Raw genomic sequence first — 15,686 nt, forward strand, 5'->3', positions numbered from 1 at the left:
GGCCAAGATCTTTCAAATTTTGTGTTTTTATTTTATTTTGATTATCTTCAATAAGTACTCTTGTTTATCAGGACCCTTTTAGGACTATAGTACCCAAACTTTATGTTTTTTTAAATGCAGCCTTAAGTTGTATTTCCTTTTTTGATTGCCATGTCTGGACTGTTGATTTGCACTGAGCCTAAAGTTAACTAAAACCCTTTGGTATTTTTTTTTTTTTTTTTTTTTTTTTTGGAACTGAAGCAAGATAGCTATTAGAGAGTATTTAATATTTTATTTGAAAGGGGGAGAGAGATTTACTGGGACCCAATGGATCCGTGGTTTGGTCCCAGGGCTGAATGAGACTATCATTTCCAAGAATCCAGCAAACAATGTGAGTTCTTAATGACATATATACATGTGACTTAGACACAAGGGGTAGAGTCAAGGTGCTGAGAGTGGATACTAACAGTCTGGCTCTGACAGGGTGAGGGGAGGCATGGGAAATATCTGATAACTGGGATTACACAGTGGGGAGAGGCACCCAATATTCTGATGTAGCCTAAGATAGAAGGTCTTTCTCCTAATCTGGATCATCATGATTAGGAGGAAGGTGTGGTTGAGCAGAGCAGTTATAAACTGAGGCAGAACAATTGGGAAAACTGAGGAAGGACAGTTTAGCAAAACTGAGGCAGCATAGTTAGTGAAACTGAATCAGGATAATAAAAGAGAACTGTGGCATAACAATAGTTCTCCCAAATTATACATAAAAACATTGTACATTGCACTTTTATCCATTGCCTTTTCTAATACTTGCTTTACATGAAAGAAGAAGATGACAAATGAAAATAACGAAACAAAATCTTTTACTCTACAAGTTATGAGCTTAAAAGATTTAAAGAATTCATTTATATCCATTATAAGTAAGGAATGTCAACCAACTTAAAGAGAAATAGAAAATTTCTACTAACAGGTACTTCCACATACTAATAATAAATGCCTACTATATGCCAGGCACTGTGCTAAGTGCTTGGGATGCAAATAAAGGCAAAAGATGATCCTTGTTTCCAAAGGGTTCACAATTTAATTTTGGGAGAAAACATGCAAATAAATATGTACAAACAAGCTATATACAAGAAAAATAGAAAATAATCAGAGGAATCACACCAGAATTAAAAGATTAGGAAGAGCTTTTTGTAGAAGGTAGAATGTAATGGGCTGAGGTTTGAGTTGATGCACTGAGGTCCCAAGTAAGTGAGGCTAAATAGTAATTGGGCTATACTCTATTAATATACATGATTAGATAAAGAATGGTCCCTGCCCACTCTCCCTGCAAGTCCTGATGTGTTGTATAGGAAATGACGATTTTGGTGGGTGGAGGCAGAGAGAGACAGGAAGAGAAGCTGGGAGAGATTGGGCCTGGGTTCCATACTCCTAGCTGCTGCTTGTGTGGCTGCTGGTCTACCTAGCTTCTTGACTCAGCTGCACACATTGCTATCGCCGATTCTCTTCCACCTCCGATCCTTCTTCACTGAGAATAAAGAGTGACCATTTTCCCCTAACCTGAATTCCTGACTCCTGCTGATTTTAAAATACGCGATCTTCACAGTAGAATTTTATCTAGGACTATAAGCCAATACTATGTAGGGCACCATACTAAGGTGGAAAGGGAATTTAGGAGAAATGTGTACGTTGGCATTAGTGGTAGAGAGGGCTGGCTGACGGACCACCAGATTTTCACATTGCCAAAACCATAGTTTAATTTTTATTTTCTAAATCATTATAAGTCATTCCAGGCCTGAACTTATCCATGTGTCACATCACTGAATTGGGACTTTTTTTTTTCACATTTGCTGACATTTATATTTTCAATTTGTTGGCATATGTAATAGAAAAAAAAATTCAGTGCTGAGATGGATAGAGGTCTGTACCTAGTTTCAGGAAGACTCAAATTCCAACTTTGCCTCAGATATTCATTTGCGGTGACCCTTGATAAGCCACTTAAACTATATTTTATCTCAGTTTCTTCAAGTGTGAAGTGGGGTTAATAAATAGTATCTACTTCTTCTAGCATTGTTGTGAGGATCAAATTAGATAATACTTGTAAAATGATTAGCATAGTGCCTGACATGTAATAGGTGCTATGTAAATTTTTATTTTTGAATTCAAGAACAGTGTTTACATTTACTCCTTTAAATTTCATCATCTTAGATCTGACCTACTGTTTTAGCCTGACAAGACTAAATGGAAGGACCCAGAGAAGCCCTCTGTCTAATCTAATATTTTAATTTTAAAGAAAAAAATATTGAAGTTCAAAACTACATATGAGGTAGGTGGCATGTAGTGGGCTGAAGCTCGAGTTGATGCACTGAGACCCCAAGCACGGGAGGCTAAATAGTAATTGGACCATACTCTATTAATATATATGCTTAGAGAAAGAATGGCCCCCGCCTACTCTTTGTGCAAGTCCTGATGTGTTGTATAGAAAATGACAATTTTGGTGGGTGGAAGCATAGGGGCAGGAAGAGAGTCTGAGAGAGACTGCTGGCTGGCGTCTTGTTGCAGCTGCACACATTGCTAATCCCCTTTCATCTCAAAAAGAATAAGGATTGAAGATTTTCCCTTAACCTGAATTCCTGACTCCAACTGATTTTAAAATACGTGGTCATCACAGTGGCAGAATTGATATTTTGCAGTTTTCTGACTCCATATCTCTAATGGTTTTTAATCCCAGTATCATGTTGTACCCTAAATTTAGTGTGTTTAGCTGTCCTTTTTAGCTGTCATACACAAATAGCATAAACATGCTATCTGCCTTTGTCCAGGTCTGACAAAAATTTGTACCTCAGCAAGGGCAAGCATCTCTTTACTATTTCTGAATATACTTAACTCCACTTTTATCCAATTCACAGTTAGCTAACTTTTCTATAGGTATGATATGAGAAAATTTTCAAATGGCTTACTAAAATCCTGGTAGGTTCTTTTTTTGTGAAGTTCTTTAGCTACTATCTTACATATAGACTAGTAAAAGGTAGAGGCTAGTGGCTGAATAAGATAACCTACAAGTAGATACCTTCAAATAAGTTTAGGTGCCCTTGGGAAATAATGAGAAACATGAATGTTTATTGCATGTTCTTCTTTAGGCTTCTATTAGGGATCATGTCACTGCATGAGTAGATAGAGCCATGCAAAAATTGCAATATATTTAACTTCTTTTTGGAAATGATCAAAGCTTATTTATACTTAGGTGATAAAATATTGAACAAATATTTGTAAAATAGGAAATGTCAAAGTCCACTAAAAATGTTAATGTTGAAATGTAATTTTGCCAAGAGTTAGAATATGACAATGCAATGCTTTCCCCTGTCATAGGCTATACTGTTTATTTCATAGTTGAGCCAGCAAAAAGGAAAAAAAACAAAAGCATGTATCATCTGTGATTTCAGAACTTTGATTATCACATTCAAAGCCTCCCACAAACTGGCTCTCAATCTGCAAGTCAGTTATAACTACTTTTATTAAGCACCTACTATGTGCCAGGCAATCTGCTAAGCACTGGGGATACAAAGAAAGGTAAAAAATAGTCTTTCTCCAGCAGCTCACAGTCTAATAGGGGAGATAACATGGAAACACCTGTCCAGTCAGGCTATCTTATTCAATCAATAACCTGTATCTCTTACATAGACTTAATTTTATGTAAACTAGTAGGGTGATCTTAGAGGGAAAAAATTAAGGAGGACTAGAAAATACTTTTTGCAGAAGGTGAAGCTTTGACCTGAGATTTGAAGGAAGCCAAGAGGTGGAAATGAGGAAAGGATTAGTGGAATTGGGGGAAAAGCCAGTTAGTGAGAACACTTAGAATCAGGATATTTAGTATCTGTGTGAGGAACAGCAAGGAATTATGGGTCATTAGATTGAAATGACCTCATCTTTACCTCTCTGTGGGTGTTTACCCAAAAAGCTCCTTAAGGGAAGGGGTTATTTTTAGTTTTGCTTAATTTAAGCCTTTATACTTTGTCTAGTACATAGGTGCTTTTTAAATATTTGTCAAATTGAAGGGAATCTGTTAGATGTATATGCAAGTTATTTTGTATGCTGCACAGGAATTGGTATTTTATTGTTCTTGTTGCATTGTTTTAGTTGTGTATGACTTCTTATGACTCATTTGTGGTTTTACTGGAGAGGTTTACCATTTTCTTCTCCAGTTCATTTTACACATGAGAAACTGAGGGAAACAGGGTTAAGTAACTTGCCCAAGGTAACACAGCTAGTAATTGTCTAAGGCCAGATTTGTATTCAGGTCTTCCTAACTTTAGATCCAGTACAGTGGATCTTTACTGTACCACTTAGCTGCACTTATTATTTTATTACTACTTCTTAAATCTTTTCAAATAAATCAATTTCAAAAATAACTTCATTTGCATATACAAAGTAGTCGGCTAAGCATTAATCCTTTTGGTGTGTTTTCTGGTTTTTTGCTTCTGTGTTCCAACTGTGCAAAGTAGCTCTCTTTCTCACTGTCAGGTGGCTCCTGCATATTCTAACAATGTACCTATCCTAAACTTTTATATTTTGCATTTACATTCTGCATGTGAACCCCATAATGTCAACATTTATACAAATTTTTAAAGTCTATATAACATTTTATATACATCTCAGGCAACCGTTTGCATATATGTAGAGGAGTAAGGAAGAGAGGAGAGTCAAGAATGACTAACTGTCTCAATTTCTAAGCCTAAGGGAATGGAAGAGTGATAGTTCCCTAGACTGTAATGGGGATAGGGCTAGGAGGAAGGGTGATTTTCGGAAGAAAGATAACTTCTGTATTTGTCATGTCAAGTTTGAGATATCTATGAGATAGACAGGTGGAGATATCCCACAAACAATTGGTGGCATGGGGACTGAAGGTCAGAGGAAAAGCCATGGTTTAAATGTAGATTAAAAAGTCATCTGCATAAAGAAAGTAGTTAAATTCATGAAATCATTGAGAGTATATAGAAAGAAGTAAGCCACAATTTGTAATGTAGTTGTAGAGACAAAATGTGTACAAAAAAAAAGCTAAATAATTATATAGCTCAAAAAATAGAGAAGATGTCGCTAGGAAGTTTATAATAATTTTATTAAATAATATTTTATATAACATTGCATGCCAAGTAAAAAATGCTTTCTTAAATATAATATCATTTCAGCCTCAGAAAAGCCTTATAGAATAGGTTTGGGTAGATGTTTTTGAACATCACTTCACAGATATTAAGTTTCCTACAAACCAGGACTTTGAAGTATATAACTCAGGACAGTTACTGGAAACCAGGTCTAGAACCTAGTTTGCTTGATTTCCTTAGTTTCGTGTTTTTTACTACTCTTATCATAGGGCTTCTTGCTATAACTTTCTAAGCCTCTCATTTTTCTTAAGATCCACACCTTAATTCTCCTTACCATTGTGAATACCACCAAAAAAACTTGCTGGAAGCTAAATAAATGATTGAAACCACACATCCACTTTGGCTCCTGAGGTCCTTGTCTTTTCTGGGGAATTTAGTGGTGGGAAGAAGAGTGGCTAACAGGTACTTAATATAGTAATCGTGCTACATGCCAAATGAAATAAAACCTAGGACTGGATTTGGCCTATAGCCCAGAAATTCACCATTTCTGATTGAATATATAGTACACCATAACTGATTTTGCAGTAAAATGGAGTACTCTATAAGGTATTTTTAAAATAATAAATTGTGTTGCTTGCTTGTTTGGCTCTTTATGAAAGCTTTGAATTCTGCAAATGGAATTTTTCACTCATTTTACTTTGCTTCTATTCATTGCACCCTACTTTCTTCAGTTTTTCTATAGGATGTCTAGTATTTGATACCATACACATTACTTCTGATATGCAACAGACTCTTGTTTGTTATTTATGTTACTCATATGGGCACATGTACCTTTTGATCTGAGAGGTTGGATTTTTTTTTTTTTTTTAAACTTAGAAGGAAATGGTAACATGTCCTTGATATTCAGGTATCATATCCTTTTCCCAGGTTTCTTTAGCTTTCATGGTTGGTCTTCCTTTTTAGATTTCTATCCCCAGAATTCAATACAATGTTCAACACAGTAAACATTTAATGGATGCTTTTGTATTCATTTACTCATTCACTTACCAATTAACAATGCAATTAGGTAATTGACAGGAATCTGTTCTTTATATCATGTCTAATTTGCTTCTTTTTCCCAACTTCCACCCATTGCTCCAAATTTTCAACCATGCAAAGTTTACTCTCACACATGACATACCTTCAGATATTTGAAGACAGTTTTATAATCCTTTCAAGTTTTTTTTCCTTTTGAATAAATGGATCCTAATGGATCATTGTTGTCATCATCAACATCATTATCATCATTAGTCCTGGCATTTATAAAATACTTTAACTGTTACAGAATGCTTTATGTAGGTTGTCTCATTTTATCCTCAAGACATCATTTTAGGAAATAGGTGCTATTATTATCCCCTTTTAGAGGAAAGTAAGGGTGAAGTTAAGGGACTTGCCCTGGGGGATAGTTAGCAAAAGCATCAAACAGAATTTGAACTTTGGTCTTAACTATCTTCAAATATAGCATTCTATCTGATGTACCGCCTAGTTGCCTTGTCCACATGATCTCAAGGTCTTTGCTATCTGGTTGCTTTGTTATGGATAATCTCTAGTATATTAGTGCCCTTCCCAAAATGGTGATACCCAAACCTGAATAGTGTTGTCTGATCAGGGGAGAAAATTATGAAACCTTAATTTCCGTTCCCTGGACACTAAACTTTTATTATTTTTTTTTTAATCTAGAATTATATTACTTTTTTTTTTTTTTTTTTTTGTCTACAATGTCATGCTATTTTCAGGGAAGCTAAGTGGAACTATAGTGAAGTGAATTGACACTCCTTTTCCAATTGCAGTAGCAGAAAAACAGTGGGGAAGGATTGAAGCTTAGAGATTAACCTGGCAAGGGAGTGACCTAATATCTTGGACAGCTCCAGCTGTTACTAACCATAAGAACAGGCAAACTGCCAAAGGTGGGACTTTTCAGACTGAAAGAGTTAACATCTTTAATGGTCTGTAATCCTGGTAGAAAGGTGGCTGGAAAGAGAAGATGATTAGAGGATAAAAGACTACTTAACTCAGTAGGTCTTTTTCCTTATAAATTTTTTTCTAGTCACATCTCCCTCAGTTTATTTTTTTATAATTTATTTTGGAGGACTTTGTATTTTTTATTATTCAATGTCATCTTTTTAGATTTAGTCCATCTTTCCTGACCTTTATAAATGACATCTGGCGTTCATGTAGAGCCTTAAAGTTCAAAAAGTATTTTATTTATATTATTTCATTTGATCCTTACAGTAATCTTGAAGGGGCAATATTTTATTGACCTCATTTTACAAATGAAGAAATAGAGGCTGATTGAGTAATTTGTTGGGGTATACAAAGATGGAAAGTGATTGAGGCAGAATTTGAACTTGGGTATTACTCACTCCAAATTCAGTATGCTATTTACTATGCCAAAGAGCTTTTTTTTTTAAACACTATTTATCTTAATAGCAGTCATTCAAAGCTTTTTATGATTCACATATGTGATAACCATGCCATCTGTCTTCATTCCATTGTGCTAAAATGATATAATTGTCTCCCTAGAGGGATAGCATAACATAGTAAATAAAATTCTAGATTTGGATTCAAGAAGACTTTGTTTCCTACTTTCTTCATGCTTAGCAGCCTTAGAGAACTATGAATAAAGCCCTTAATAGCTTTCTGACTAATTTTCCTATAAAATGGAGATGCTAATACCTCTAGAACCTTTCTCACAGATAAGACTTGCCTGAGATGTATATAAAATGTTATATAGACTTTAAAAATTTGTATAAATGTTGACATTATGGGGTTCACATGCAGAATGTAAATGCAAAATATAAAAGTTTAGGACAGGTACATTGTTGGAATATACAGGAGCCACCTGACAGTGGCCAGACCTGCAGAATAGATCTCCTCCTGTGAGAGGATGATACAAGGAGACTGAGAGGCAGTTGCTGTTCTCTGATCTGACTGAGAGGCCATTGCATTATCTGACCTCTCTTCTCTTCCCTCTGCCTCCAGTTTATCTCATTCCCAGCCACAACACCTGTGTCAGCAAAGGCTGCCCTGCAACTTCTTCAGATGCTATGATCCACAGCAGTGGAGGCTCTTGGAGAATTGACCTGTCCCTTAACAGTACATTATGTAATTGTGCATAATGCATTTCAAATTCTATGACAAAAAAGTATGTAATAGAAAAGAATGCAAAATGTAATCTGTGTCTAGCAGAATCAAAGTTAAGCATGTGAAACCTTCCCCTGGCAGAATGGGTGGTATAGAACAATTTGTTCCAATAATTGTGGTCAGCTGAAACAGGTACTTTGGAACTCATAGACACATTGAAGACATCAGAGTTATCTACTGAACTATCATCAATTGTTCTGACTTATCTTGCTGCCAGACTTTGTTTATTGTAGAAGAGAGCATGAGGTAATGACTTACAATTCTATCTCACTTAAATCCAATATAAGAAATACATTACCCATGATGTCAGAAGCTCTGTGCTTAAAAGCCCACCTTTGTAGAAGATTTATCTAGCCTATGTTAGGTGGCACCCAGAACATTGGACCTGGAGTTCAGGGATTATGCAGGAGAGAGAAGGAAAGAAAGGAAAGGAAGAAGTAAAGGAAGAGGGTAAGATATTTTCAAAAAAAGCTGAGTGATGGATATTCTTGCTTTTTAATAAACTAAATAATTTTTGTGAATTCAGATTATAAAAATTTAGTTTATTTATCAGTTGACTCAACATGAAATAAATGGATTAACCTTTTTTTCCCCTCCAAGTTAGTAGTTGTTCATTAAATATAATCTTAAGAACGATGTTACCCCTTACTCAATGGAAATACTCATGTGCTTCTACTTTCTTTTCAGCTTTTGCGGGAATTGAAGCACCCTAATGTGATTGCATTACAAAAAGTGTTCCTTTCTCATAGTGATAGAAAGGTTTGGCTGCTGTTTGATTATGCAGAACATGATTTATGGGTAAGTTCACATTTCTTGATCATATTTAAACTTTTTTCCCTGTAGATTATTTTATTTGTTTATGTAGTAGAAGTAGGCTAATACACAGAATCAGAAATTGTCTCCATGACTATTGTTGATGAGTTAAGTGTTGAAATTTTATGTATATATCTTAGACATACAATTTTTATTAAAATATAATGTGTATGTCATCTTATTTTGTTTAGGTAATACAATATTTCACTATGTCTAAGAAATGGAGTTAACATGTTTTTTATATAGTTAATAAGCTTAATGATTTTAAGAAAAGGAAATTCATGTTTACTTTGTGATACATATTTTAGTTCAAATTTAACTAATGTTCTGCATTTGATTTTTGACCGAATTACTTTTAACCTCTTAGTTGCCTGAGGCAACTATTTTAAGACAAAGTTTCTGAGAATGTGCTGACCTGTTTTGTTGGAGTTTCCTCATTAGGAATTTCCCTTTAAGAATCACAGGTCCACTCCCTCCCTATTCACATTCATATATAGTTCAGTTTCCAAGTTAAAGTTTAGCAAATATCATACAAGCTTGTAAATAAAATATCAATATATGTTTGTTTCTCTTTATAGGAATTTCTCTGAGTTGATAATAAAATTTAATGATATGACAATATACAGAAGAAACCAAAAGTACTATTTCTTGTCCAAAGTTTATTCTAACTTTTTGAAGTACTCTAGAATATTGGATGTTTAAAAAAAAAAGGTGACAGAGATAACTAAATGTAAAAATATCAGGGTCTATTGACAAGTCAGGAAGCATTTATTCATCTCCTGCCGTGTTTCAGACCCTGTGTCTGAAATTCGTGCAGTTGGGATACAAAGAAAGACAAAATTGAGGATCTAATAGAATAATTTTTAAGTCTAATGACAAGACTGAATTCTCATTGTGAAATGGTGTGATGGAAGTTTTTTTGTTATCCATGGATCCATATGTTATCCATGTATAAATCTATACTACATTTAAAAATTTATTGACCTTTTTTGCTTTTATATCACATTTCATTTAACAATAAACCCATCTAAGTTCCCCATCCCCAGCAAGGTTTCTAAGCAAATTTCTGACTACTTATAGATAGATGTGTGGAGTCTTGTCTCCATAAGGTATATGTTAATTCATGAATTTTATTATATTTCTTACACAGACACACACAGACAGTATGTTTATCTCTTACCAGTCTTTATATGCTCCTTGAACAGAGCTTTTGATCTTATGTGTTTTTGTATATACTTTGATACATATTTAAGAAAGATAACCTATAGATTTAAAAAATAGAATTTTAAAGTTTCCCTTAGCTCTGAAAAACTTGAATTTTATGAATACAGTGGTATAGTGTTTTCACTTATGTGAAGTAGGATGATAGGTGAGTTTTTTTGGTTTGGGTTTCTGTTTTCTGCCAAGTTTATCTGCAATCCATTTGAGGCTTGAATGTTTGAATGGGAAAAGATGATATTTGACTAGAAAAAGACCATTAGAAAGTAACATTTTCAGCTAAGAAATTTAAAAGTGAGGCAAGAAGAAAGCAATATTAAAAAAACTATTATCTATTGAGAAACAAAAACTTGGTAAAAGAGAGGGAAATTGCAAACATTAAGTCCAATATGTTAGAATTCTAGTTTAGCACTCTGGTTCCTTATATGTGTATCTCAGTGGGATCAATTTTTATAACTGCCTGACTCTCAGTGACTATATAAATAGCCACTGGGAATGAATTATTAATTACATGGCAAAAGAATGTAGATTATAATATGCTAAAAACTACCATATGATACATATTTTATTGCATTTTATTTTTTCCTGTCATTGTTAATTGACTCTATTAAAACAGGATTTTGTTTTTGTTAACTGGGAGTTTTTATTTCCGTAGTAACAGAGTAAAGAGAAGCTAGATTTTCTTTGTCAGGGAAAAATTCACCAAAACTATCTCATTTTAGGGGAATAGACTATGAATAGAAGCAGTCCTGGTTTTGGCCCATTTCTATATATCTTGCTTTATACCTGTAAAATGGTGATTTGGATTGGGCATCTTATAATAAAATGTAAAATCTTACTGAATTGAATTATTTTTTTTAATATCTTTTCTAGCTTAAATTCTTTTTTAATATCCATAGGAAGATTTAACAGTTTTTTGTTCCTGTTTGAAAAGAAATCTTTAGTAGTCTATATTTATTCACAACACACATTGAATTTTAATTTGATTTAATTGAATTTCTTTTCATTATGTATTTGTCTTGAGTGTTCAAGCGTTTAGAAACCAAGGAATTATAATCTCATTCTTATGTAAGTGGGAAGGGGTAGGAGTACATAGAAATTTTTGTTTTGTCAAGTTTGTACATAAATAAAGCAACTTTTACAAAATTTCTAGCATATTATTAAGTTTCACCGGGCCTCAAAAGCAAATAAAAAACCGATGCAGTTGCCAAGATCCATGGTTAAATCACTGCTTTACCAGATTCTTGATGGAATCCATTACCTCCATGCAAACTGGGTGCTTCACAGAGACTTGGTAAGTATTGTTCTTTATCAGATCAATTTTATGTTAAATGATTTGGTTACATTTTTTCAAAAGTACATATTGATCATTGCTATTCTTCCTGTTATTGTTGCTCATTATTAGTAAAAACTTTCAAAAAGGAAAACAAACTGAGTTCTCATTGTTTCAGTCCTCAAGATCTTAACTGAAACAATTACTTTGTATCCGGTAAAAGGAATTCAGATAGCATTATCAACTCACAGTGATTTACCATGTGGTATATATCTTTTGTTAGGAAAAACCAGCCAGAATTTAAGTGTTTTCCTTTATATGAAAAAAGCTTTTAATTCATTAGGAAGTATTGATAATTGTGCCCTATATTGTGAGTGAAAGTAGAGACTACATAGAGACATATATATAAAATGCTTTGCAAAATTTGAAGCACTCTATAAAAGCTATACTTTTACTATTTCTACTACAACTACTGCTGCTGTTGCTACTACATTTGGCATATGGACATTCTGTAATGTAATAATAGTTCGTTATATTAGTTTTTTTGTTGTTTTTGTTTTTGTTTTTATTTTTGTTTTTGATATACTTTTCCCTCTCCAACAAACAACATACCCTCTTCATTTGCAGTCTTTTCTTTGGATTTCTTATACTTTAATTGTATTAAATTGGTAGTTTTCTTGGTAGATGCATATGTTTATGGTTATAATTGATATGTTGTTGTTTTTTTTAATAGCTGGTGTTTGCTTTTGGTTTTGCCCAAGACTGTTGGATAGTCTTCTTGTGAATCATTCTTTTCGTTTTTGGAGAGTCCAATGGTTGTGATTTTATTACATGTAATATTGTACATCAATCTAAGCTAACCAAATGCACTCAGATTTTTTTCATTTGATGAGTAAATGTTTATTTTAAAAGTAATGAATGAGATGGAGAGCACTCAAGTGATACCATTTGGTATGGAATGATCCTTGTTAATCAATTTGTTCTTTTCCTTATTTATGATCCTTCCTTCAATTCATCAAGATCAGAGTTAGACTATTGAGTTCAATAATTTCATCATTTATTAAGTGTCATATTCAAGTTACTATTACTAGATATGGGGGAGAAGAGCCCTGATTTCAAAGAGCTGATAATCTTTTGGAATTTGGAAGGGTATTGTGCAAGAGGATGTACTATGCACATAGATAAATTAAAACAAATTAATTTGAGGAATAATCCTTTCCAGAACAGATGCCACTTTGGAGAAAACGGGTGAAGTTACAACAGGAATGTATTCTAGGAATGAGGATGATTTGAGCAAATGTGGCAATAGGAAATGTAGTGTTAGGTTTAAAAAAACAAGTGTAACTTAATTAAACTGATCTTCTACAGCATCTTCTACAGATATGTTCTAAATGTTCTTCTAAACAGCATCTTCTACAGATATGTTCCCTTCCTCCCTCCTTCCTCTTTCTTTTCTTTTCTTTTCTTTTCTTTTCTTTTCTTTTCTTTTCTTTTCTTTTCTTTTCTCTCTCTCTTTTCCTTCCTTCCTTCCTTCCTTCCTTCCTTCCTTCCTTCCTTCCTTCCTTCCTTCCTTCCTTCCTTCCTTCCTTCCTTCCTTCCTTCCTTTTCCTTCCTTTTCCTTCCTTTTCCTTCCCTCCCTCCCTCCCATCTCTGGCTCACACTCTCTAAGATTCTTTTCTCTCCTAACATTCTTTGATTCAGGCATCAACCATTTGGTTGATTGGTAGGATATTCTCTCTAACGTGCAATCTCTTTTGCAAGGATGCGATGCACCCATTTATAATATGTCACATCATTAATAACTCCAAAGTCAGATATAACATTTGACAAGAAAGACAAATCTGGCTACAAGTGTTTTCCTTAGCTGTTCCTTGGATCAGTGAGGCTGGGAAAACCATGATGTTTCTAAATGTGTTTTCTTCTTTTTTGATGTCATACCAACCACTGGTAGGAGTAGTATCATAAAGTGTTGTACATTTTAGGATTTTCCTCCTTCAAGGCTTTAGCTCCTCTTTGAAACCTTACCTGATGCCTGTTGTTAGTGTTCTCCTACCCAAAGTAACTTTTTATGCCTGTCTGTGTACATTGTATATTCTGCTGGAAGAATGTCAGTTCACTGAAGGCAGAGACAGAGACTATTTTTGTCCTTCTATCTCCTTGTATAAAAAAGTCATATGAAAAGTAAAGCAGCATAAATGGAACTGAGTTCAGTCTCACTTTGATATGATGACTTGACCTCTCTGAGGCCATTTCTTCTTATCTCTAGTACTTAACTCACAGAATTATAGTGAAGCTTGAATGATATAATATTTTATATAAAATATTTTAGAATATTAAGATACTGTGTGTCAGTAATTTTTTTTTTTGTATCAAAGAATAGTATTTCACATTTTCTTTGTTTATTGGTTTAGGGTCTGATTTTTCATGGACAACATGACAAATTGGAAAATTTTAAAAATTTTATATTTAATTATCAGATTCTTTCTCTTGGGGAGGAATTGAAAGGGGAGAGGAAAAAATTGACTACTTGAAACTCTGTTAATAGATTACAAAAAACTTTACTGCCTATTAACAAAGCTTTCAAATTAAAAAATCTCTCAGCCTCCTTTTTGCCCTCTATTCTTACCTTTAGAATATGGAAGTTAACACTTAATAATTTATAACTAAGAGGCTTATTTTTCCCCACTTCAAATATTTTTGTTTTGTTGTTATATTGGGCTTCGAGTCAGGAAGAGTTTCTTTTTTCTTTCCTTTCCTTTCCTTTCCTTTCCTTTCCTTTCCTTTCCTTTCCTTTCCTTTCCTCTCCTCTCCTCTCCTCTCCTCTCCTCCTCCCTCTCCTCCCTCTCCTCTCCTCTCCTCTCCTCTCCTCTCCTCTCCTCTCCCCTCCCTCTCCCCCTCCTCCTCTCCTCTCCTCCCTCCTCTCTCCTTCCTCTCCTCTCCTCTCTTTCCTCTCCTCCCTCCTCCCCCCTTTCCTCTCCTCCCTCTCCTCCCTCTCCTCTCCTCTCCTCCTCTCCTCTCCTCCTCCTCTCCTCTCCTCCTCTCCTCTCCTCTCCTCTCCTCTCCTCTCCTCTCCTCTCCTCTCCTCTCCTCTCCTCTCTCTGTCTCTTCTTTTTATTTACAAGTTATATGCATGGGTAATTTTACAGCATTGACAATTGCCAAACCTTTTGTTCCAATTTTTTCCCTCCTAATGCCCAGCATTCCAGGAATGAGGACCTTAATCAACTATATGCTATTGGTTTTATTTGAAGTGCTTTTGTTGATGTCCTTTTCTTTTCAAAAAAATATTACTGTTGGGGAGGATTCTGGGAAGATGGCAAAGTAAGTAAGTACATTTCAGGCTCTTCCACAAACACATTTGTATCTCAAGATCAACATAGATTGGTGAAAGATCAAGAAGACTTGGGGGCAGAACAGGAATCCTCCCGATAAAACGCTGGAAGATTGAAAGAATGTCCCCAGGCTGGGGATTAACTTGTGTAAAGTGAAATGGGTTTTTGATCAGAGGGGAGAGCTGAAGTGAAGTGGCTCCCTGGCCAGAGAGAATTTATAGAAAAACTCAAAAAAAGAATTTAAAAGTCAAATGAGAGACATTGAGGACAACTTTTTAAAAAATCCAAGAAAAACAAGATTTTGAGACAAAGTTAACCAACTAGAAAAGGAGAGAATCTTAAAGATGAAAATAACTCTTTGAAAATTAGAATTGAGGAAGGGGAAGTCAGTGAAGTTATAGAAAACAAAAAAAATAAACAATATAAAGAATGGAAAAAGTAGAATATGAAACATCTTATGAGAAAAAAAAGCATTTGGAGAATAGATCAAAAAGAGAAAACATAAGAATAATTGTACTGCCTGAATGCTATGAACAAAAAAAGAACTTTTACACAAAAATGCAAGAAATTATCCAAGAAAATTATTGGGTAGTGATAGAACAGGAGAGGAAAGTCAAAAAAGAAATTCACTGATCACTACCTCAAAGAAATCCTTTGTGGAAAACACATAGAAATATTATCATCCAATTTTAGAACCCCCAAATCAAATAGAAAATTTTGTAAGAAACAAAGAAAAAACATGCTAAAAGAATATGCTAGAAGTACAACTAGAATTGTATAGGATTTGTC

The 15,686-nt window shown here is 34.3% G+C and overlaps 1 protein-coding gene across 4 annotated transcripts in view; it reads left to right on the forward strand.

Annotated features, from left to right (window-relative positions):
• The window catches only part of CDK19 (cyclin dependent kinase 19), a 208,353-nt gene that overhangs the window by 112,202 nt on the left and 80,465 nt on the right, over positions 1-15,686 (forward strand). For all 4 annotated transcript variants that reach the window (XM_031964406.1, XM_031964405.1, XM_031964407.1 and 1 more), the window contains 2 exons: positions 8,949-9,059; positions 11,446-11,586. In XM_031964406.1, coding sequence (XP_031820266.1) covers positions 8,949-9,059; positions 11,446-11,586 — 252 coding nt within the window. The remainder of the gene's footprint in view (positions 1-8,948; positions 9,060-11,445; positions 11,587-15,686) is intronic.

Source organism: Sarcophilus harrisii, chromosome 4 (genome assembly GCF_902635505.1).
Source record: "Sarcophilus harrisii chromosome 4, mSarHar1.11, whole genome shotgun sequence".
NCBI lineage: Eukaryota > Metazoa > Chordata > Mammalia > Dasyuromorphia > Dasyuridae > Sarcophilus > Sarcophilus harrisii.